This window comes from Cebidichthys violaceus, unplaced genomic scaffold (genome assembly GCF_023349555.1).
Source record: "Cebidichthys violaceus isolate CVI_PGR_0920_01 unplaced genomic scaffold, fCebVio1.0.p SCAF_21, whole genome shotgun sequence".
NCBI lineage: Eukaryota > Metazoa > Chordata > Actinopteri > Perciformes > Stichaeidae > Cebidichthys > Cebidichthys violaceus.
The window spans coordinates 2,913,301-2,936,173 of NW_027176384.1; the positions used below are offsets into that span (position 1 = coordinate 2,913,301).

The window sequence follows — 22,873 nt, forward strand, 5'->3', positions numbered from 1 at the left end:
GGACTCTGTTGAAAAGCTTCACTCTATTCGTACCACTGTAAGAATGCCTTCAAGTACACCGTCATGACAACCTTATATAACAACACACACACACACACACACACACGCACACGCACGCGCACACCTCTTTTATACATCGGGCAGCAGGTGCACTTCTATATATTTGTATTTGTCTGTTGACCGCCGTCTAATGGCCGCCCGGAGCAAAGAGGATGAAGTGAGGCGACGCAGAAATGATGGAAAGATGGAGATAAAAGCCAGAGAGCAGTCCTCACGGCCCTGCCACAATGAGAGACTACCGTTGTACCTCACTACATACTCAGCGGGACAGTGTTTCCATTGTCTGGCAGCTGCTCTTGACATCAAGAGCCGATCCATTGCATCACTCGGTTCAGCGTACTTCTGCGAGCACCAAGCTCAAACAAGTCTTCAACCTGTAAGAGGCTGAATACAAGCAAAACTCTGGCCAGACGTGTGCAGGATGTAGAATCATGATGAAGGATGCATCATGTGAGAGATATCAGAGATAAGAAGCAATCCTGAAGATGATTGAAAATGAAATATGCAACATTAATTATCGCAGCACTTTAACTGACTGCTGAGCCAGACTACTCTGATCCACTGAACATGAATAATAATTAATATAGTTTTAGCATCAACTTAAAGCACTCTGAGCAATGTGAAGTGTTGCTCTTACAGTGGATTCCCATTAATTTTCGGACCAGGATGCATCCTTGATATCCGGTCTGCGAGAGAAACTCCCACAGGTTAACAGGAAGTGATGAAGACGTACAACAAAGGCCTTGAATCTGTCTCCAGTGTGAATAACAGCCGGGCAGTGATGTCACAGAGGGCATTTGGGAAGGAGGCCAGGGAAAATGGACAAGGGGTCAAGAGAGTGTTCTGCTGAGTCAGGGTCCCCCCCCCCTCTTTCTCTTGTTTAGATGGCGGACTGACCGGTGTCCATTCACAGGGCCATGGCCACACACCCTGAAACCTTGAAAAAGGACCCGCCGGCTACCGTGGTGACAGCTTAAAAACAAGCTGCCACGGGGGGGGGAGAATTCTGACGAGGTCACTGATCACAGCTCTGACTGCTTCCTGGGTCAAAGGTCGCTGGGCAGGAAGGAGGGAGAGGTTGACGGTGGCAGAGGATGGTGGCTGTCAGGAGAGGGCGTATGAGGATAACACACACACACACACACACACACACACACACACACACACACACACACACAAAACAAGGACAGTTCAGCCCACTCATCACACACTTGGGACTTTAGATGAAACATAAAAGCAGTGGAAAATTAGGGGAGGATGGCAAAAAAACAAACATGTTTTGCATCACGGTAGGATGTGTAAAAAGCATGGTTTTAAAATACAGTTGCATTAATTATAATTCAAACCTTTTATTAGTAAAAAAAAATTCATTTTGAATAAACCTTCACCTAGTTAGACAGAAGTTATTGAATAAGTCAGTAAGAGAAATATCACATGACAGCAGATGGCTTGCAGCAAGCTTTGCTTTTGTGTCTCAGTTCACTTGAGTTGGTTCATGAATATTTATCATGAATATGCTCGGACGGACATGGGTTTATGCGCACACACACACACACACACACACACACACACACACACACACACACACACACACACACACACAGTTGTGGTCAAAAGTTTACATACACTTGTAAAGAACATAATGTCATGGCTCTCTTGAGTTTCCAGTTATTTCTACAACTCTGATTTTTCTCTGATAGAGTGATTGGAACAGATACTTCTTTGTCACAAAAAACATTCATGAAGTTTGGTTCTTTCATGACTTTATTATGGGTTAACAGAAAAAGTGATCAAATCTGCTGGGTCAAAAATATACATACAGCAACATGAATTAGCAATTTTGGTGACTTAGAAAGTTGTGTCAATGAAATGAGCTTCATAGCATGGCCTCTTAACTTCTTGTGAGTGATTATGAGTGACTACAGCTGGTGACTTCTCTGAGGCCATTTAAATAGGGCTCATTGGATACAAACGCCCACAAACGCTACAATGGGAAAGTCAAAGGAGCTCAGCATGGATCTGAAAAAGCAAATCATTGACTTGAACAAGTCAGGAAAGTCACTTGGAGCCATTTCAAAGCAGCTGCAGGTCCCAAGAGCAACAGTGCAAACAACTGTTTGTAAGTATAAAGTGCATGGCACTGTTTTGTCACTGCCACGATCAGGAAGAAAACGCAAGCTATCACCTGCTGCTGAGAGAAAATTGGTCAGGAGGGTGAAGAGTCAACCGAGAACCACCAAAAAGCAGATCTGCCAAGAATTAGAAGCTGCTGGAACACAGGTGTCAGTGTCCACAGTCAAGCGTGTTTTGCATCTCCATGGACTGAGAGGCTGCCGTGCAAGAAGGAAGCCCTTGCTCCAAAAGCGGCACCTTAAGGCTCGACTGAAGTTTGCTGCTGATCACATGGACAAAGATAAGACCTCCTGGAGGAAAGTTCTGTGGTCAGACGAAACAAAAATCAAGCTGTTTGGCCACAATGCCCAGCAATATGTTTGGAGGAGAAAAGGTGAGGCCTTTAACCCCAAGAACACCATGCCTACCGTCAAGCACGGTGGTGGTAGTATTATGCTGTGGGGCTGTTTTGCTGCCAATGGAACTGGTGCTTTACAGAGAGTAAATGGGATAATGAAGAAGGAGGATTACCTTCAAATTCTTCAAGATAACCTAAAATCATCAGCCCGAAGGTTGGGTCTTGGGCGCAGTTGGGTGTTCCGACAGGACAATGACCCCAAACACACATCAAAAGTGGGAATGGAATGGCTAAATCAGGCTAGAATTAGGGTTTTAGAATGGCCTTCCCAAAGTCCTGACTTAAATCCCATTGAGAACATGTGGACAATGCTGAAGAAACAAGTCCATGTCAGAAAGCCATCAAATTTAACTGAACTGCACCAATTCTGTCAAGAGGAGTGGTCAAAGATTCAACGAGAAGCTTGCCAGAAGCTTGTGGATGGCTACCAAAAGCGCCTAATTGAAGTGAAAATGGCCAACGGACATGTAACCAAATATTAGCACTGCTGTATGTATATTTTTGACCCAGCAGATTTGATCACTTTTTCTGTTAACCCATAATAAAGTCATGAAAGAACCAAACTTCATGAATGTTTTTTGTGACAAAGAAGTATCTGTTCCAATCACTCTATCAGAGAAAAATCAGAGTTGTAGAAATAACGGGGAAACTCAAGAGAGCCATGACATTATGTTCTTTACAAGTATATGTAAACTTTTGACCACAACTGTATATGAGCACACACAATGCTTTTGTATCATGGCAGCAGGCGCACAGCCTTCGCCCTCAAACAAAATCCACAAAAATGTCAAGAAGGTGGGACTTGTGTCCGACAGACACCTGAGATGAGCCAATAGAAGTCAGACAGTCTGGACGTTCGTGAAGGAGTAAAGCTGGCGACTGCGTCCTGATTCACTAACCTGCAGCATACGTGATGCTGAAGTGTACGCATCTAATTAAAGAGGAAGAGCTCTCCGTTTCCCAATTCAACAGTGCGAAACCCGATTCCTCACCGCTTAATTTAATTAAATATTAAAAGTTGCACTTCAAGAATATTGACATACTAATAAGACACATGAGTGGCTCCTTCAGGCAAAGTCTGCGACACGACTCACTTCCTGGATAAATCGTTAACTTCCTGTATTGAGTATGGGACGCAATAAACATATGGGTTGTTACATAAGGAAAGAGATCTGGAACACATTCACACAGGGGGATAACCCAGAAAACACCAACTGTGTGTGTGTGTGTGTGTGTGTGTGTGTGTGTGTGTGTGTGTGTGTGTGTGTGTTTGCTGAATCATCCAACATTGTGCTACTGAAGTGACCCATCTGTATGCTGTCAGGCGCGTTAATCATCAAAACCTCAGACGCCAGCGCACATCTAATAATCTCACTGAAGAGCCATCAAGAGGCAAGTACACTTCTAAAGAGCAAATAGACTTTTGTGTTACATCATCTTTCCAGTTATAAATCAAAATGACACCAAAAAAACAAAACAAAAAAAAGTCCCAGAAACACCTTGCCTCTGTTCAGGCCCCCAGACACCATTTCTTTCTTCTTCTGCCTGGAAAAAAAAAAGGATAAAGAAGCATTTCATAGTTCTGGAGAGGGATTAGGAACTTGCTAACAGACAGCATTAGCCTCACAGGCTGAGGCAGGTACAGGTTGGCAACCTGCTAGCTCATTACCGCAAAAACACACACACACACACACACACACACACACACACACACACACACACACACACACACACACACACAGCTAACTAAACTATTAGAGAGCCTTTCAGATGCTCTGAAGTTCAAGTCCACCACATGCTCCAAGTAATTACGATGTTGCCCCGGGCAATTAATCGAGCTGAACAACGCCAACGCGAAGCTGCCGTTTGATGTTCAAAGAGATGAAGTCTGTGATCTAATAGCAGACGAAAAGGTGTGACTGACTTCCAGAGATTATCAAGTGAAAATCGATGAAACCTAAAGTAAAAGGAGTTTCCTTAAGGGCCCGTCTTCATCGGCTTGATGCAGTATGTTGCCGCGATGCATTTAATAAAATCTCAGCAGAAATATCTGTAGGTTACAGCCACACCCATAACCAGCTGACACAGCATTGTGCACAGTATGTGCATTATCATTGTGTTGGTACATGTGAGTAAATACTCCACTATGTTCACCACTAGCCGCTAACTTTTAGGTGACTGTGAGCAAAGCCTTTTGTACTGCAGATAGTGCATTAGTCTCGGTATTTATTACACATGGTTCCCTGCTGCGGCCTTACTAGGACACCCGAGTGGAAAATGTCATTGTTTGTGTTATCAGCTCCACCTGAGCTTCTCTTACTTTAAGTCCAAATGTCTGCCGTGGAAACGGTTCACACACTCAATTCATGCAAATAAGGCACACAGCGTACTGCGAGATTAGGGAGCTCTGTGAGCTAAAGGGTAAAGGTCTCAGTGACAGGAAGTGGATCACCTTGTGATGTGTGTGTGTGTGTGTGTGTGTGTGTGTGTGTGTGTGTGTGTGTGTGAGTGTGTGTAAAATAAGGGATGAGTGACGGAGCACTTTCAGGTGCCACAGCTGACCTCAGCAGAGGCTCTGAACTGCTGACTCTACCTCCGATCAGACCCTGACTCAGGAGTAAAGATCTTCAAGTGTTGATTGTAGTTCTGTGGTATCACATGAGACTGTGCCGGTTCAAAATGACTGATTCAATTATTAATACTCGTCAAATGAATGAGTGACGTGAATAATAGAGGAAAGGAAGGGAAATATACAAAAGAATAAACCAACGAACAGTCGACTGGAGATCAATGGGACTAAAGGTGAAACCCAGCTGGCAAACAAGACAACAGAGCTCTGCAAATAATGAATGAGGCCTGAGCTTTCTAAGAAGATACAATAGCAGGTAGTTTCCACTCAAAGACACACACACACACACACACACACACACACACACACACACACACACACCTTTCTGTAGCCGTGTGTGTGTGTTGCAAAACTTTTCTCCAGCAAACCAGAAAAGCAACTTTACTAATCAAGGACGCAAGACAAATTAAATCTTATTGATGAGACTCTACGTCACCCAAGAAAACAGAGTGCATGATGGGATGTACTGACAGATATATTCTTATTATCTATGACAGAGAGAGAGAACACTAGACTCCTGGGTCAAAGTCTGAATGCACAACAAGCCGGGGCAGAGCGAGGGAAGAGAAACGTGATATGGGAACAAGCTTTTGTCCTCTCTCTCTCTCTCTTCCACTGATCCAGTTCACATGACGTTTCAGGTTGTCTTTCCAACTCACACACACACACACACACACACACACACACACACACAGGCAGACAGAAACAGAAAAAGCACCTGCCCCTGAGTTTAGCTGCGGCCCTATCATGTCGGTGACACACTGTCAGGGGGAGAGTTGCAGGCTTTCTCTTGGCCTAATCCCTTCAGACATGAGGTCTTCATTCATAAATCCACTACGCATGCACATGCAGGTATTAACAAAAGAAGCTCATGTGATCATGAGCCACTGGTCTGTTTGTGCTGTGAGAACACCATGCAATGGGCATTAAAGTGCATGGGAGTGGAGAAGAGAACACATGGCTTAAAAATAAAAGCACAGTTAGGGAATGGAGGGGTATTGTTTTGGAGGGATAGACAGAAGAAGAAGGAAGAAGAATGGATGCACGAGAGAATAAAAGCAGGGACGACACCGTGCATGGTCGTGTAGCAGGTGTGAGCATCTTTGGAAAGAGGAGGGAGCGGGGGTTTGCATCCTTACCTCAGGGCGACGCGCACCGAGCTCTCATCCGGCCCGCCGCTCATGGTGTCGCCGGTTGGATCGTCCGATCGGTCCGCTTATAAATAGCTTGATTTTCCCTTTTTCTTATCCTCTTACGAGACAAGAGGAGCGCCGTGGTCCGCCCACCCTCCTCCCTCCTCGGGAAAGCGCTTATATGTGGAGCTCTCAGCGCCTCCTCCTCGCCATGTTTTATGAGATTGTCAGGTTTTTGTTTTTGTTTTCCATAATTGCCGGGGAAATGTGCTTAAGGATCCGCCGGCGGTCACCTCTCCAGAGGCATCGTCTCTGCCGCTGTACCCGGGTCAGAGAGCTGGGATCCACTTGGCGTGCGACTCTCGAAACGGAGGACGTAATCAAACTCCTCCCCCTTCTCCTGAGCTATACCAATCCAATGGATTGGTTATATTATTATAACAATACTAATAGTAATTGACATGAATGGATACTATTTGGATACTATTTTACAAAAACTCATTCTGTGGAAAACATGTTTTCAACTTCAAACCTTTTTGAATTTTTTTGTCGGGCTTTTCATTTTTTTTGCCAGTTCTTTGTTTTGTAATTTTTTGTATTCGTTATTTAATTTATCTATCTTTTTTATTTTAACATCAGCTATTTCATGGACAATATGCAGCCTGTTCCTTTAAGAATGATGTCCGGTCTACTGCCACAGATTATAATTTGGAGACATAAAAAAAAATCTGTCCATTCAAATTTGAACGTCCTTCTGATATTTCCAATTCAAATGACAAGATGACGCGCTGAAGGTGTATGCAAATAAAGGAACGTGGCTGCTACCTTGTGGTCAATTCGGATTATTGCAGTGTAGGGCTCATTGAAGTAATGTGTCTTCTTCACCAACAGATGGCTCTACTTACTCAATTGCTGTGTCACAATTTAATACTAAATACTATTTGTATGCAGTATAGTACTACTGTTTTTAAGCGTCAGCATGCAAAAAAAAGTAAAAATGGATGTTAAACATTCAGATGTGATAAAAGCCTGTAGCTACTCTGAGCACTACATCATTTATTTGAAGGAAACCTAAAATGGTGTAAATTCTGATGGTGAACAAACGCACAAGGCCCATTTCTTTCGAGGTTGCACTGTAGTTTTTATTAACAAGAAAATACATCTTCATCTTTCAACATAAAGTGACCGTAGCACATGATTTTTTTTATACAGATGACCTTTATGCCGATGTACCTCTCTTGGTTCTAAGGTTAAAGAATACGGATTCCTACACATGCACAATGAGATCCAAAGAAAGGAAGTTCCAGAAGTTAAAAATATAAAATAGTTATATATGTCTGGGAGTTTTGATTGCAAACTGTAATTCTGTAAGTAATTACAAACTGTAGTAATCCCTGGCTTTGAAAACTACTGTACTCATGGTCACATTTTCCTTCTTATTATCCCAGTTCACACACCACATGTACAGCAAATCCCAATTCACACACCAACACGTGGCTCTGATAAAATAATGTCACATGCACAGTCAACAATTACAAAAAAGATCAATTATCGAACCAGAGGGGAACCTGTATGACCCGGCCACATGTATTCATTGTCTTCATAACCGTCATAAGAGATGCTTTATCATACATAATGGATACATTCAATTGATTACTTACAAAAGGGAATCTAGGAGGGGAACCTTTCAGTATCAAAGTTGTGTCAGTTAGGCTGTCGTTACAGTACACAGCGTAGTATAGCCACTGAACCCTAACTTCACTGCTGAGTAAGCTATCTGAACTGGTTCCTGAACAGGGTAAGAAATAATGAGGTGCCATGTTAAAAAATAAAAACCAATGTAGGCATTTTTTCTTTATCTTGTAGTTAGCCCAGAACCACCTTCAGACATGAAAAAGACAACTATGTTTTTGGAATATTGTACCTGCAATAACTACCACCTGGGGGCAGCAGAAACTAGCGTTACACTAACAAGCTAGCATAACCTGAATGCTAACTAGTTGATATTGTTAATTCAATTATCTACACATCCAGCAGACACAGAGCAACATTAGCATTCCTTCTGAAGTCATGTAAATCCAATATTGACTCTTTTAGCGCTTGTTTGTTGACCAACCAACGCCTGAGGCAAATATCTGGCTATTTAGCTTCTAGCTACATGTTCGACTCGCCCCATGTTCACTAGTTATCTAACGTTGTCTGTTTGCTGTGCTAGCCAGGTACCGTACCGAGCATGAATACTCATTAGAGAGAAAATAGATAAAAAAAAAAACACAATTTTGGCAGAAAAAAAAAAATAAAGACCTAAGCTATACAGAAGCGTGACACATGCTGGGAAAATGGCACCTTGTCATTTATTATCCCATCCTTTCAAAGACAAACTAGTACTATTTCTGACTCTTTTCTTTAACTATTAAAGCTATGATCATGCCTATGGATGTCAGACATTGTCTTGAGCTCATGTTCCAGTGTCACTAGACAGACTCGTGTGTCATTCAGCAGCTTGTCTGGCCTCCTGTCAACCGAGTCTGACTGACTAGGAAAACTTATGTCAGGTCACAAACTCCAGTGCTGAACACTGTTGAAAAAGGCCTGCCAGTGCGATGCTCTCTTGTGAGGCTAATGAAAGCAAGCTTTTTTTTTTTGCAGTCCAGATTATAATACAAGACCAGCAGAGAGCATTCCAGTTATTACCCCTTAAAATATTAAAGGGGTACGTTAAAATGTATCTATTTTTAATTAGTTCTTTTTCTTCTTCAGTCACATTTTGGGGGGGAAATAAAATCTATATTTGTCCTTCTGTAACCTAGCAGCCATCATCCTGAGCAGAGCAGGGCTGCATCCAAATGAACATGAGTCCTTCTTCTTGAACTGTACACTAAAAGCCAAAAAAGTGGAGGTTGCAAAAGTCTCATTGTGGGCATAGATGTTGCACTTTGGATGCAGCCCCAGCTCAGACTAACAAAAAGGCCTGAGGGAGACGTGCACATGACTATTTACATCACGGGTTCCACAACAAAAGCAGTTGACGCAGTTGTATTTACCTAAAACCGGTACTCATTTACTCATTTCTCTGCAGACAATAACAAAGGCAAAGGTGTGGTTTGAAACACAGCAGCGCACTCGTTTGTACTCCGCGGATGATGTGACTGATTGTCCGTTCTCTGTCGACACAGTCAAGGTGGCGCGTTAACCAAACAGAGGCGTAATAACAAAATATTAATAGTGATGCAAAAAATAGTGGTGTTCAAAAAAAACTAAACGAGATGACATGGATTGAGTCCTGCGTGTGGTGCAAATACATTCAGATTTCACCATATTCATGTTCCAAAAGTGCTTCCACACATTTAATTGACGTAAAATGCAATTTGTGGGGTGCTTTTTGCTTTTAAAATGAAGTGATAATTTGTATTTCTTGGTATCTTTAGGCCCAGTTCAATGCATGGAACCTTAAAATTTAAACTCCATAAACCACAATCCTTTCTTCTGTTTCCCTCAGTACCATCTGGGTGGCAAAACTGCCTAATTTACTTATCCTCAGACTCTTTATGTGGGACACATTGAGCACGAGCACACACACACACACACACACACACACACACACACACACACACACACACACACACACACAGGTCTGTGAAAGCAGCCACAACCACAGCTTAGAACCACCACATGAGAACACACGGTACAGAAGTACTTTTGTTAGTCAGAACAAAAATGATGCTCATGTAACAAATCGGAGACTTCACAGTATCACAACTCCGGACGAGTCGCTGGCAACAAACACGTGGGCTAAATGAGGGGAAACCAATCGAATTAATTTCGTTCCTGCGTGTGTAGCCAAAGATGCATGCCGCCATTAGTGATAAGGCAACCGACGTGCTCAAGTGGCCAAAAATGAACCTGCCTGTACTAATACACTATTAAGTAAAACCCAGTAAGGCCTTGTGTATTTCAACATAATAACATGTGGAGTATTGTATATATTGAGTAAATCAGCATAACGTGTTAGCCCATTGCCCTGTAGCATCCTGCCTTATTGTGCACTCACACAGGCTCAAAAACGGACCCACGGAGCACTGCTGACAAAGCAGACTCCCAGCACGCATCTGGCACGCACAGCAGACGCACGAGTGTGTTTTGTGTCAACACAGAATGGGGGGGGGGGCTTCAACAGGTGGCCGATGCGTGTACTTGTATCCGGCAGTTACATCAGTTTGAATGGCTACCTGTTCACCCATGTGCAGTATATGTTGGACTATGTATAGACCGGACTACCGGGGGCTGGCTTGCTCTTGGCTTCTCTTCTTTTGAAGAGGGCCTCCGTAGCTAATTGTGTTTGTTTAACAAACCAGAAAGCTATAATTCTGGAGTCAGAGCCATGTCACTAAATCGCTCTAATAATAGACCTGACGGTGTTTTTTTTTCTTTGCCGTCTGCAACTGAGTCCACGTCTGTGGTTCAGGGTCCTAACGAGGGCTGAGATGAGGTATAAGGAGAGGGATTGTACTGCGACTAGACACACAGAACCAAACAAAGGCATATCGTGACATCAGAAAAAAAATTGTCTCTTTTGACTTCTCAAAAAAAGCGAAGAGGTAACATTGAGTTCAGTAAAAACTAAAAACCGAGTGCGAAAATTATGACAAATGTGGATCCTGCACAACCCAGTACACCGGGTGTGGAATACTGCTGCGGACATCGTTAAGTGTTTCTACATTTAAAAGTTTTCCAGCGAAATAAATGCAGCTATCACCTGATTTCACTGTGAGCTGCCACAACAAATGGAAACAGCCCTCTAAAAGCAGATTAAAGTGCTATAAAACAAAACAAACAAATAAATTATCTCGGTTAATTTTGATTTTCTTTTCTTAATAAATGACGTGCGCTAAAAACCAAACTTTTTAAAATCTACGACAAAGCAATGCACCCGATGTGCGCCAGAAGAGGGGATAATACTGGTGAATCCACTTCACTCTCCTCCCCTCCCTCCACCTCTCAAAAGGGAGGGATGAAAAGAAGAGGGAGAGGAGAGAAGGAGAGCTGAAAGACTGGCGGAAAATCGAAATAAGCAAAAGAAAAGAAACTAAGCCTGAAGATAAAACCAACAAACCCCTACAGATTTCTTATTCTTTCATTGCCTCTTTGTCTCTCAAAGAACCCTCCTCTCTTTTCCCCCTCAGGGCCTCTTCCCCCCCCCCTCCCTCCCCTTCCTCTCACTCTTCGGCCGTTTTGAGGACAGAGTCGTCCCCGAGGATCTTGCAGAGCTCGTTGAGGCGATGCTGCATCTCGGGGATGCCAGCCAGCTGGGTCTCCAACCGCTGCTTCTCCTCGGTAAGCGAGAGACGGGTCGCCGTGTCCAGCTGCTCGAAGCGCCAGCCTCCCTCCCCGTCAAACTGGAGCAGGTGGGTGTGGTACTTCCTGGGGGGGGGGGGGGGGGGGGGGCGAAGAGGAAGGACTTGAGGTGTGGCAAGAGGGACCGGCGTGTGCACATCGAGTTTACAACGAATCGTAGGAAAACTCTTATTTCACAAAAAAGCTGAGTTTCTTACCACAGGGAGGGTCTGTGCGTGATGGAGAGCAGAGAGATGCCGGCGTCTTTAGCGGCCTGGAAAATCTTCCCCTCCACGTCGATGCTCACAGCGCTGGTACACTCATCCAGCAGCGCATACATAGGCCTGGTAAACACGGTGGGGGTTTAATAAGTGCTATCCGTCCAATGAGCGACTAATGAGATTATGGTTAATTAGCGAGACCATCCACATGTGCAAAGTCAGAAAAATAGCGTGTTAGCATGCTAACATTTTATTTTTGCTACCTAGAAATAAACACATCGTGGCTTGAATGTCAACTCTGGAATCCGGAGGCGCCAGACGGCGGATTCGGGGGGTAAAACTGTCCGTTTGGCCTTACTTGTGGTAGAACATACGGGCCATGCCCATCCTCTGCTTCTCGCCTCCTGACAACACGTCCTTCCAGTCCAGCTCAGCATCCCAGCCTGAACACAAAAGAAGATGTTACACACCCGTGAGGAAACACTTGCTGCCAACACGTTTCCTTTAAAGACAGTGGATACAGATGTCGCGAGCAACTACTGCCATATCCGTATGAGGGCGAAGATGTCCGAACCAGTATTTAGAGCATGATGGGAAAACTCTGGAAACACATTAGGTCTCTTACATAAACAGCTAATCAAAAACACACTTCGAGCGATGTCATGAACAATCAAAATGTTAACGGACAGGTTATACAGACTGCTTCTATGAAGCCGTCATACCAACAGTGATTACAAAGGAGAGGAGCAGCATGAAAGGCATGGTGTTTTCTTAAAGGTTTAACCAGTCTAGGTGCAGACGGTGGACAACCTTTCTGTGTGGCTTTTTTTTTTTTTCAAAGACTGAACAGGAAATTCTTTGCAGTTATATTGCATGCGTGGCAACATCCACGACGGGCGATCCGTGACTGCAATATGCGTGCGCTTGATCAAAATCTTTTTCACAGTGCAGCCATTCATACGTTAAACCCCCGGTTTGCAGCTCTAAGCTTCGGCTCACAACAATAGGCCTGTTTGTTCAGTAATGAGAGAAGAGCGGCAGCCAATTGAATACACACACTTGAGTTTAGGCAACACGAGTAATGCCCGAGTGTTACGCATCAAGATTCTGGCCGGTGCACATAGGTAACCTGGTTTGTTTGATCTCAGAAACACCAGCAAATCTGCTCTGTGGCTAAATTGTGCAGGGGGAAAAGTTTTGCAAGCATTTTATTGATTTCAAAGTCGAAATTTAGAACCTTAACACTGGAGGAAGAAGACAAAACCTGACCCGCTGTCAAGTACTCAATTTGATATGTCTGGTTGTTTTGTCTAGTTATTGTGTCTCGCTGATTGTTAGTTTTATTTTAGTTTATGGTTATTTTGTCGGCATAATTCTTAATTTGCCTGATGATGTTTGGTTCTTCCATGATGCTTCATTGGTCTAGTTATTTCATCTGGTTGGGGATTATCTTGTCTGATGGGTTACCTGAGCTATATGTTTTTTCTAAATTCTTCAGTCTCCTATTTTCCCTCAGAACACTCAGTGAGGTGTCCTCAGTACTGTCCTACCTCCTTCTCTGGTGACGATGTGGTAGAGGTTGACTATGTCCAAGATGGTGTCCAGGTCCTTGTCACTGAGGCCTCTGGCAGCCATGTCCTCCACTGAGTCCGGGTAGATCACCTGGTCCCGCAGTGAACCCATGGACATGTATGGCCTAGAGAAAAACACACACACACACACACACACACACACACACACACACACACACACACACACACACACACACACACACACACACACACACACCTTATCCACTGAGTGCTTCCTTGCTAAACCCTCATTTCATTAAGTGCTCCACACAGCTGACAATGTGTGTGTGTGTGTGTGTATGTGTGTGTGTGTGTGTGTGTGTACAAAAGGGTACATGTTTAGGAACAAGAAGTGAGAGAGAAAGACACCCATTACACTCCTGATGTTTCTATTGTAGATGGTCTGATGGATTCTCTTACAGCTGCCAGGTGGCCGTCTCGCCCCGTGTATAAAATATTCACCGCTCTGCGGGAGGGAGTCAGTGGCTCTGAGCAACCATGGGTAAGATTACATTTGATGGTTTGTCTAAGATGGGTTCAGTTTAGTCCTCTTGCTACATTAAGGAGGATCAATCGCTCATCTTAACCTGTTAAGAGCATCGACACCACAATCGCCCTCGTGTGTCGTCAGTGCTTTTCAGCGTTATTTATGGCTGCAATTCACAATTATTTTCCCCCATCGAGTAAGTCTATAAAATGTCAGCGTAGTGAATGAAAATTTTCCAGAGCCCACAGTGACATATTCATTTTTTCCCCCAGCTAACTGTCCAAGACCTAAAGATATTAAGCTTACGTTTGTATCAAAAGCTGAATTGATTTTTTTAAATGGGTGCCAATTAATATTCTGCTGCTTGAAATATCAGGTACTTTTTTTATTCCTAAAAAGGTCAGTAGTGACTTCATTCTAGCTACCTTTCAGATCAAACCACTGGAGCAAGAGATGCACGGTGGGGACACATGGCTGATTCTGGTACACTGATGATGCTTAACTTAATGTCAAATGACAGGAAAAGTCCAACCCCCCCGCTGTACAGTTGTTTTATTACAACTAACAGCTGTGGACTATTTATATATAAAAAAAGTGTGTGTTTGTGTGTATACCTCTGAGGAATGTAGAACATATGTTGGGGAGAGGGTTTGTACAGACGGCCGCCGTAGACGGGCCACAAGCCGCTGAGGATCCTGAACAGAGAGCTTTTCCCACAGCCATTCGGCCCTGTGATCAACAGGTGCATGCCCTCTTCCACCTGAAATAAAGCGGGACTCTGTTAATCCCCTTTAAAACGAATCAAACCACAGTATAACTCAGACGAAATGTCTCCTCGGACAGAACACACTGTATTTTATCTGTTTTGTCTCTGTATTTGAACCAGAATTTGTATTTGAAGTCAGATCATACCGTTGGGAGGTATCCTAAACGGTGTGTGTGTGTATATATATATATATATATATATATATTTACACTATGAGGAAAAAGGGAGCAGCTGAACAGTGTGGTGAATGACCTTTACATATAGTCTGAAACTTTGTGTGCATTAGCACAGACTCAACAAATTTCCGCTGCAATCTACCAGCTCAATGTCACCAGCTGCATAAACCTCAAATGAGCACTCACAACCAGACGGGTGAAGTCTCAACTGGGGTCTGATAGCAGGAGCTGCTGGCGCTAGTTTAAAAAGCCATACTCTCTCTAGAATGAGGGCAGCAACACATCGTTAAAACCAAAAGGGTGTATCTGTTTCCTAACAAGACCACAGAGGACTCTTCAGAAATGTTAATAAACTCCACATGGACCGAAACAACTCTCGGGGGGGTCTGACAGCGGAGTAAGGTTCGGAGAACAGCCGAAACTGAGCGCCTGCAAAATGCATCATGGGTAATGTTGAGTAGAGTTTGGTGCTGGAGATTAAATGACCATTCTGGTTGCTTTTTCATCTGTTAGTCCATTTCACTAAGAAAAAGTGCAGCTATGAAGCGAAGATGCACAGAATACAGAGGACCAGAAGAGACGAGGGCGGAGCCGTCTCACCTTGACGTTCAGGCAAGACACTACCACGTCCCCACTCGGAGTGATGATCGGGACGTTCTCGCACACGATGCCCTTGTCCACGTCTATCACGTGACCTGAACAGAGAAAAGAGAGAAAGAGAAAAATAGAATGGCGGTGAATGGAGAGCGGAAATTGAGGATTAGACTCCATTGATCCATAAGCGTGGATATAGATGGGATAATACTACAGAGTAGGAATTATGAGGTTAGAAATAAAAATAAAAATCTCTTTACCACTTCACTTATCTCTTAGCTGAACTGTGCTCTCTAATAAGAGTGTGCAATGACGCCAACCTTTGACCTCGATACTGTTGATTGCGTGTAATATCATCCCTCTGGCGCTCTAAGAATTTATTCTGCTTATGCAAGTTGCCCCAGAAAGAGGGTTTGGCTTATTGCTTAAACTTTGGACAGAAAGTGTAATCTTAAAACTGTTGCTAATGTTGGTGTTGACGTAGTGACTAATTTTACTACGAAGGTATCGCATAAAAAAAGATTGTGGACAGAGGGGTTGAAAATAACCGGTGGATGTCACTAGCCACTAGCTCGCCCCCTGCTCCAGACAGCAGAAGTGGTAAAAGTTTGCCGTGCGTGTGTGTGTGTGTGTGTGTGTGTGTGTGTGTGTGTGTGTGTGTGGTGACAACCTATTTCTTTCTTTCGGTTGGTGTTAACACAGAAGGAGGTTCGGGGTACAGCAGATCAGGCCTACCCTTTATCTCCAGCGGTCCGTCTATGTGCATCTCAGGCTTGCTCTTCTTCTCCGCCCCCGTCTCCGATGATAGAGAGGAGCGCTTATAAACGCCCCTCTGGACGTCCTCAAACACCACAAACATATTGTGGACCCGTGCGGTGTAGCCCGCCAGCTCTGTGACCTGCCCCGACAAACACCAAAGAGTCAAAGGTTATTACGGGGGAAAGTCAGAGCAATATCAATGCAAACTGAGAGAGGACCAGATTATGATACAGGTCACGGTCATGTGCTGATAAAACTCACTCACTGTGTGTGTGTGTGTGTGTGTGTGTGTGTGTTAAAGCAGTAGAGTAGATCCGCTCATTTGAATAGTCATTACAATAAGAGAAAAAAATATATATATATATACACACATATATTGAGTCACCTGTGACACCTAAACATTATATGTTGCCATTGAGAGTTGGTGAAAACTAGCTAGCAAGCGAGCAGACAGGTTAGCAGTTAGCTTAAGGCAAAAGATACATGTTTAATATCGATAGCTAAAAGTAAAAAGTTCAAATAGTTAGAAAAACTGTTGAAATATCTAAAAATAAAGAAAAATGGTTGAAATAGTTAGCCAAAGTGACATATATAAGTTATATATATATTTAAAACAGTTAGCTTAAAAGCATGGATAGCTAAATGGTTGAAAAAGTTAGATTTATTGCTGAAACAGTTAGCTAAAAGTAATGAAAAAATGGTTGAAATAGTTAACTAAAAGTAATGTGTAGTTAAAAAGGCTAATTTAAAGAATTAACAGTTGAAATAGTTTACAAATAATGGATAAACTGTTCAAATAACTAAATGTAATGGATCAATTAAATCAAAAAGGTAGGGAACCACTACGTTAGAGTGCGTAAGTGCAAGATTTGCGAGTTCTTCTGTGTTTGTTTTCAGTTTGCACATTGACACCCACATTGATCTGAAAAAGCTGCTGTACATAACGTGTGATGGTCTTTGAGAGATGGGTGAATGAAAAAAGTATATTCAGAATTACACACATTATGATAAAACAAACAAAATATAACCACATTTATAATAAGGCAATTGTAAAGATAAACACAAAATGCATTACGGTATAAAAAGGAAAAAGGAGCTCAATAGATATCTTTATCGGCAACTGACGAGACTCAAATGATGAAAAAATTAAATAAATGGGGAAAGAAATCAGCCTCTTGCTTCAGCTTTAGCGCTGTACCCTGCGGAGAGAAAATGCAGGCTGTTGACACAGCTTGATGACATGAAACAACAAACACCAATTCTGGGAATTCCTGGACACCAGGTGGGGCTTCAGAGATGTGACTGGCTCAGAGAAGAAAGACAGAAAACCACAAACGAAATGAAACACCAAAAAGGGAGGGACGGGCGAGAAGGAAGAGTGGAGGACTGATTGTGTTTTCTTATAAAAAACGGTTGGAGGAAATATTTATTGTTAAAAGACCCTCAACTGCTTATTGCAGTATTCTATGCAGTACTTTTCATATTTCTATTATTCAGCGTGGATCTGAAGACACAAAAAGAAGTGATGTCACATCGCTTTGTTCGTCTGTTATCTCCAAACATATCTCGACAGCTGCGGAAAGTAACTGATCATCACTTAGATAATCAGATATTTTACTACTTCACATATGCATGTAAATTAAAGAGATTTATAGAGACGGCTGCCTGATTTACAACTCCCACAAACCATCCCCATAACTACTCTGTCTACTGCGTAACTTTACCTTACTTAACTATCGTCCAAACACAGAATAAAGTAATATAATTAATAATCTGGAATGATTGGGATCCGTCGTTGATAACATCCGACCAGACATGACCTAAACAGCGTTTGAGCGCATGCTGCAGAGGTAAGTGAGAAAGAGATGCAGAAGTGCAGGCTGAAAGAGCAACAGATGGAAGATTATTCACAGCTAGGCTAAGCCCCAAGGGAGGGACACACACACACACACACACACACACACACACACACACACACACACACACACACACACACACACACACACACACAGCTGGGTGGCAGTAGATTCAATCCTGAAGAATTGGTGCCTATTAAAAAGGTTTCCGTGTCCATCTTTTTTCTATCTAAGGCGACCTAACACATGTCAGAGGACCAACTTCACCCAAACAAAGAAAAATAAAGAAGGAAACGTAAACAACAATAACCACAAAAAGCTAATTGGGAGAGCTCAATTCCAGCCGGGGGACAGAACAGGCCTTTGAAGAATAAAAAGCTAATCTGAGTCTTCAAGATGAGTAACAAACAAGTGAAGTCATAGAGCCATTTGATCGCTCACACAAACAACAAACAAACACACACTACACTGTCCTATTAAAGCAGAGTGTTTGGAGGCGTGTGCAGGGCATGCAGCTTGAGGAATGTGCTCCTTTCCCAATGCCTGTTAAATTGCACACTCACACATCTCTCTTGGCCCTGCGTGCCGAGGCTTGCTAGCTGCTTGCTGCACATGTGACGCCAATAACAACACTGCACTCGACGAACACTCAGACCGGAGCCCGAAACACAGGCTAAAACTTGTATCCTCCAGGGACGTGCTTCGAGCCAGAGAAACGACAACCGCTCTGACACAGATTACCGAAATGAAATGATCGCCTGCGAGATTTTTAAAATCAGGCGTGTGGGCGTGTGTGTGTCTGGCCCTGTGCAGTCACCTGATGCTTGCTCAAACACCACATATCTCACTGAGGAAATTACTGACTAGCTTGAATTAAGTACATCCCAAAACACGGGAACCAGCTGTACTGCAACACAGTGTGCTGCAGCCAAATCCTCTTATGGACCACAACATACAGAGAGAGAGAATGCATGAATGAGTCCATGTTTTTTTTGGGGGGGGGGATTAAAATGCAACGAGAGATCAGGGATTTGGCCCTCGATGAACGAGGCCTTTCATTCGGGGAGGGAGGGAGGGGGAGGGAGAGAGAGAGAGAGAGAGAGAGAGAGAGAGAGAGAGAGAGAGAGAGAGAGAGAGAGAGAGAGAGAGAGAGAGAGAGAGAGAGAGAGAGACAGACAGACAGACAGACAGACAGACAGACAGACAGAGAGTGACAGACAGACAGACAGACAGACAGACAGACAGACAGACAGAGAGAGAGAGAGAGAGAGAGAGAGAGAGAGAGAGAGAGAGAGAGAGAGAGAGAGAGAGAGAGAGACACCCGGCTATACAGTATGCATCTGTCAATCACTCGGCCAAGCTGTGCATTCATCCGGCCGCCCATCTGTTGGACCGCTTCTCCATCCATTCAACCCCGAGCGAATGAAGTGACCCGACCACGCTTGCGCATCTGTCCCGTCGTGTGATTATCTAAAACTCTAGCCGGACAAATCGTCATCTTTAGAAACACATACACACATAAAAGGACAGAAATACAACACATCTTTGGATTAATCTGTGAATCATCTGGTCTATTCAAAAAGTACCTCGAAAGAAAAAAATTCCATCGCATTTCCAATGCCCTGTTTTGTCTGATTAAAGTCCACAACTCAAAAGATATTTAAAGGGGTTTAAAGACATTAAAGAACCAGTGAACATTTCTGCTCAAAGAATTACTTGATGATTAACTGATTATCGATTGATCAACTAATTGTTTTCATCTCCAAACAAGCGTGCAAGACGCATGGGAGGACATGTTTTACAACATCTACATTCAAAAGGTGTCGAACGGCACAGTAAAAGCTGGGTTAATGAATCTGATTTAGATGACTCAGCGTTAAAAAAAAGAAGTTATTTTTATTTGCTATGGGTTTGTTTTGTAGCCCTTAAGTGTCAATCAAGTGCATTTGCAGAAACTAACCTTTCATTTTGAATGACTTTTGTGTGGTTATAACGTATTGAAGTGTTAGTGTGTTGAAGTGTTCCATTTAGAACTTTGAAGTGAAAAGAGGGAAATCCTCTTAAGCACAGACGGAGAGAGATCACATTGTATTAACTGAAAAACAACAACACGCAAAGTGATCTGAACTTCAGCCAGCCGCGTCCTCACCTCTTTGTAGGAGGACATGATCCTCTCGATGGCGTCGGCGCCTGAGGCCAAGAGGTTGCGGGCGGTGGTGAAAGCCTCCGTCCTCTCGCTCACCATCACGTGCGTGCGCCCGTCTGCCGTTTCTAGTGGGAGAGGGGGGACACGGGGGGATGAAACAACAGATTGCAATTCTGCATCCCTGTCCTGTGAGCCCATCGACAACGCACTCTCACACATGTGCCTACCAGCATTAGAATGCCATGGAAATAGGTTATTTAAATATCATCAGCGACACTGGGAACATGGCACGGCAGTAGTGCTCACCAACAAACAAAAAGGGACTCTGTTGTAGCTGTATTTTTGGTTCTCACACATGCACATCAGCCCCTGCTTGAGGAGGAAGCAGTTTGGTTTTTGGAGACGCTAACGAACGCTCGTGTGCACTGTGAAATGTGTGAGTGACAGGATGAAACAAACTACTGTGAGTGCACACAGTTTGGCGCGGGGGAGCCTTGAGGCCTCGCTTACTGTTGTCGGCGAAGCCCGTCGCCGTGATGATCGGCACGGCCACCATGACAAGGCCGCAGCAGCTCCACACGTACTTCATGAGGAACTGCTCGACCATGATGTACCAGAGACGCTTGGACAGGATCAGGTTCATCTGGTCCGCCAGAGCCCGGTAGCACTTCTGCAGCTGACGCATCTCCACCTGCAAAAAAAAAAAAAGGACAAAACATATCACAACACGCAGGCAGCACACAGTCACGTCCTGCTCTCTGATGCAAGCTTGTTTTGGTGATGTGACCCTTCAGTTAAGCGTGGACCTACATAGACTAAAGTCCTCACCAACTGGCCTGATTTTATGCGATTATCAGGCTGATTACATTCGCATATAGGTGTTATGGACCTATATTAGCTCTGTGATTGGATGTGGGCAATCAAGATAATCTCATATCTCATTTTTATAGCTGGATTTCACTTGTAGAAGTACGAAGGTTGGAAAGGAGGATAAAGAAAATTAAATTGTCATATTTGTCTAATACAGTTAATCCATCTATGTAGTCTAACATAACTGTCTGATGGTCTATTAATGATCTATTAATGGAGAATCTACTTTTGTGGTTGCATTCTGTACTGGTCACAGTTTAACACCACCACATTGTTGTATTATTGCTGCACGCCTGCCACAACAAATGCAACCTCAACATTCTCCACATCCAGCCACGCATACCTTGTGTCCCCGGTAGAAAGCTATTTCCTCGGCGTTTGCAATGATCCTGGAGTGCACATAGCGCAGGTAGCCCTTCCTGTGAGCCTCCTCCGCCACCAGCTTGCCAAATTTGGGCGAGCAGGCGCGCAGGACCTTAGCCGTGATGAACACCACCAGGCCGGCCAGCAGGGTCGGCCCGCTGGCGTTGGCCCCCCTGGACCTGGCGGTCTGTATCAGCGTGTAGGAGGTCAGCACTACGTCCAGGATCGGCTTAGTGAGGTTGGAGTAGAGGTGGGCCACCGACTGGGAGAACATCATCACGTCCTCGGTGAGAGACTGGTCCGGGTTGGCGAGCCTCCCGTCCATGTTGCTGACTCGGTAGTAGGTCTGGTCGGTGAAGTAGGTCCGGTAGGCATGGTCCACCAGCCGGGTGCGGAAGGCCAGAGCCAGCTTGCACTCCAGGTACCGGATGGCGCTATTGACGAACGTGGCCGGGATGGCGATGAGGAGCCATTTCATCAGCTGGAAGATGAAGCTCCTGGGCTCCTTCTCCACTATCGTTTTGACAATCTTCCCGTCCAAGCTGGCCACGTAAATGGACAGAAACGTCCTCGATATCAGCGCTATCGAATGCAGGGAGAGCAACCCGAGCTCTTTGGACACGAGCTTGGGAAAGAGGATTTTACCAAGTTCGAGGATCTGCTTGAAGAATTCCGCATTTACCCCCGGGGACGGCTTCTTGAGACCTGCCGCACATGTCTGTGTTTTTACCAAACAGGTGGAGCCGTTCTCCGCCTTCGAAACCCGGCGATTGTTCCTGGGGTCTTTGTTTTGGCCGAGCTTCCTGCAGAGGATGGGGTACAGTGTTTTGACGCCGTAAGCGGCAGCCGCGAGAAACACGGCTCGCTTCGCCGCAGTCGTGCGGTCCCATTTTACTTTGGACGCCGCATCGAGGATGTTGGACATTTTGTCAAACGTTAGTGGTCCCTGCTGACAATCCTGACATTACCCATCCCCCGAACCCGACTCACCGCGTCGACATAAATAGAGAGACGGACTTCTGGTGGTTGGATTGAAATGAAGCGAGCCCGATACATGTACCGCTACATCCTGTTCTTACATCCGACAGACTACACAACGTGTACTTCCGGTTTGTAGTTGTCAAAATAAAACTCAAGGTCAACTCTCCTTACAGCAGCAGGATACGTGAGCCGTGCTGTCAAATGGATGGTTTTATTTTGTTAAGTTAACTTGCCTAACTTCCGGACTTACAGTTTTTCCAGGTAACTTGACGGCTCGGCGGTTCTTATTTCCGCCTCTGATCATTGGCCTTTTCTCATTGGTCGCACCCCCGGCACAGGACGACGATTGGCTGCGTGATGGACGTGACAAAGTCGTCTGTATATCTACCGTAATTTA

General features: G+C 44.2%; 2 protein-coding genes across 4 annotated transcripts in view; both read right to left on the reverse strand.

The window, feature by feature from the left end:
* The window catches only part of LOC137877174 (kinesin-like protein KIF21A), a 31,181-nt gene extending 24,508 nt beyond the window's left edge, over positions 1–6,673 (reverse strand). For all 3 annotated transcript variants that reach the window (XM_068716905.1, XM_068716904.1, XM_068716903.1), the window contains exon 1: positions 6,359–6,673. In XM_068716905.1, the coding sequence (XP_068573006.1) occupies positions 6,359–6,402 (44 nt within the window). In that variant the 5' untranslated portion in view covers positions 6,403–6,673. The remainder of the gene's footprint in view (positions 1–6,358) is intronic.
* A 795-nt stretch (positions 6,674–7,468) lies between these two features.
* LOC137877176 (ATP-binding cassette sub-family D member 2-like) lies at positions 7,469–22,710 on the reverse strand. Its single transcript, XM_068716906.1, has 10 exons — positions 21,476–22,710; positions 20,773–20,953; positions 20,266–20,387; positions 16,237–16,399; positions 15,508–15,602; positions 14,580–14,725; positions 13,458–13,603; positions 12,266–12,350; positions 11,905–12,030; positions 7,469–11,773 (listed from the first exon to the last, which is right to left on the reverse strand). The coding sequence occupies exons 1-10, from the start codon at positions 22,418–22,420 to the stop codon at positions 11,569–11,571; spliced, it is 2,214 nt and encodes a 737-aa protein (XP_068573007.1). The 5' UTR covers positions 22,421–22,710; the 3' UTR covers positions 7,469–11,568.
* Positions 22,711–22,873: the final 163 nt, after the last annotated feature.

Bases quoted from the DNA above. Each gene is read 5' to 3' on its own strand.
- LOC137877176 (XM_068716906.1), bottom strand. From the start codon at position 22,420: ATGTCCAACATCCTCGATGCGGCGTCCAAAGTAAAATGGGACCGCACG. The intron at 20,954-21,475 runs GTATGCGTGGCT...TTTTTTTTGCAG, and splicing joins CTTTCTACCGGGGACACAAG to GTGGAGATGCGTCAGCTGCA. The intron at 20,388-20,772 runs GTAAGCGAGGCC...CTCTCCCACTAG, and splicing joins GACGGGCTTCGCCGACAACA to AAACGGCAGACGGGCGCACG.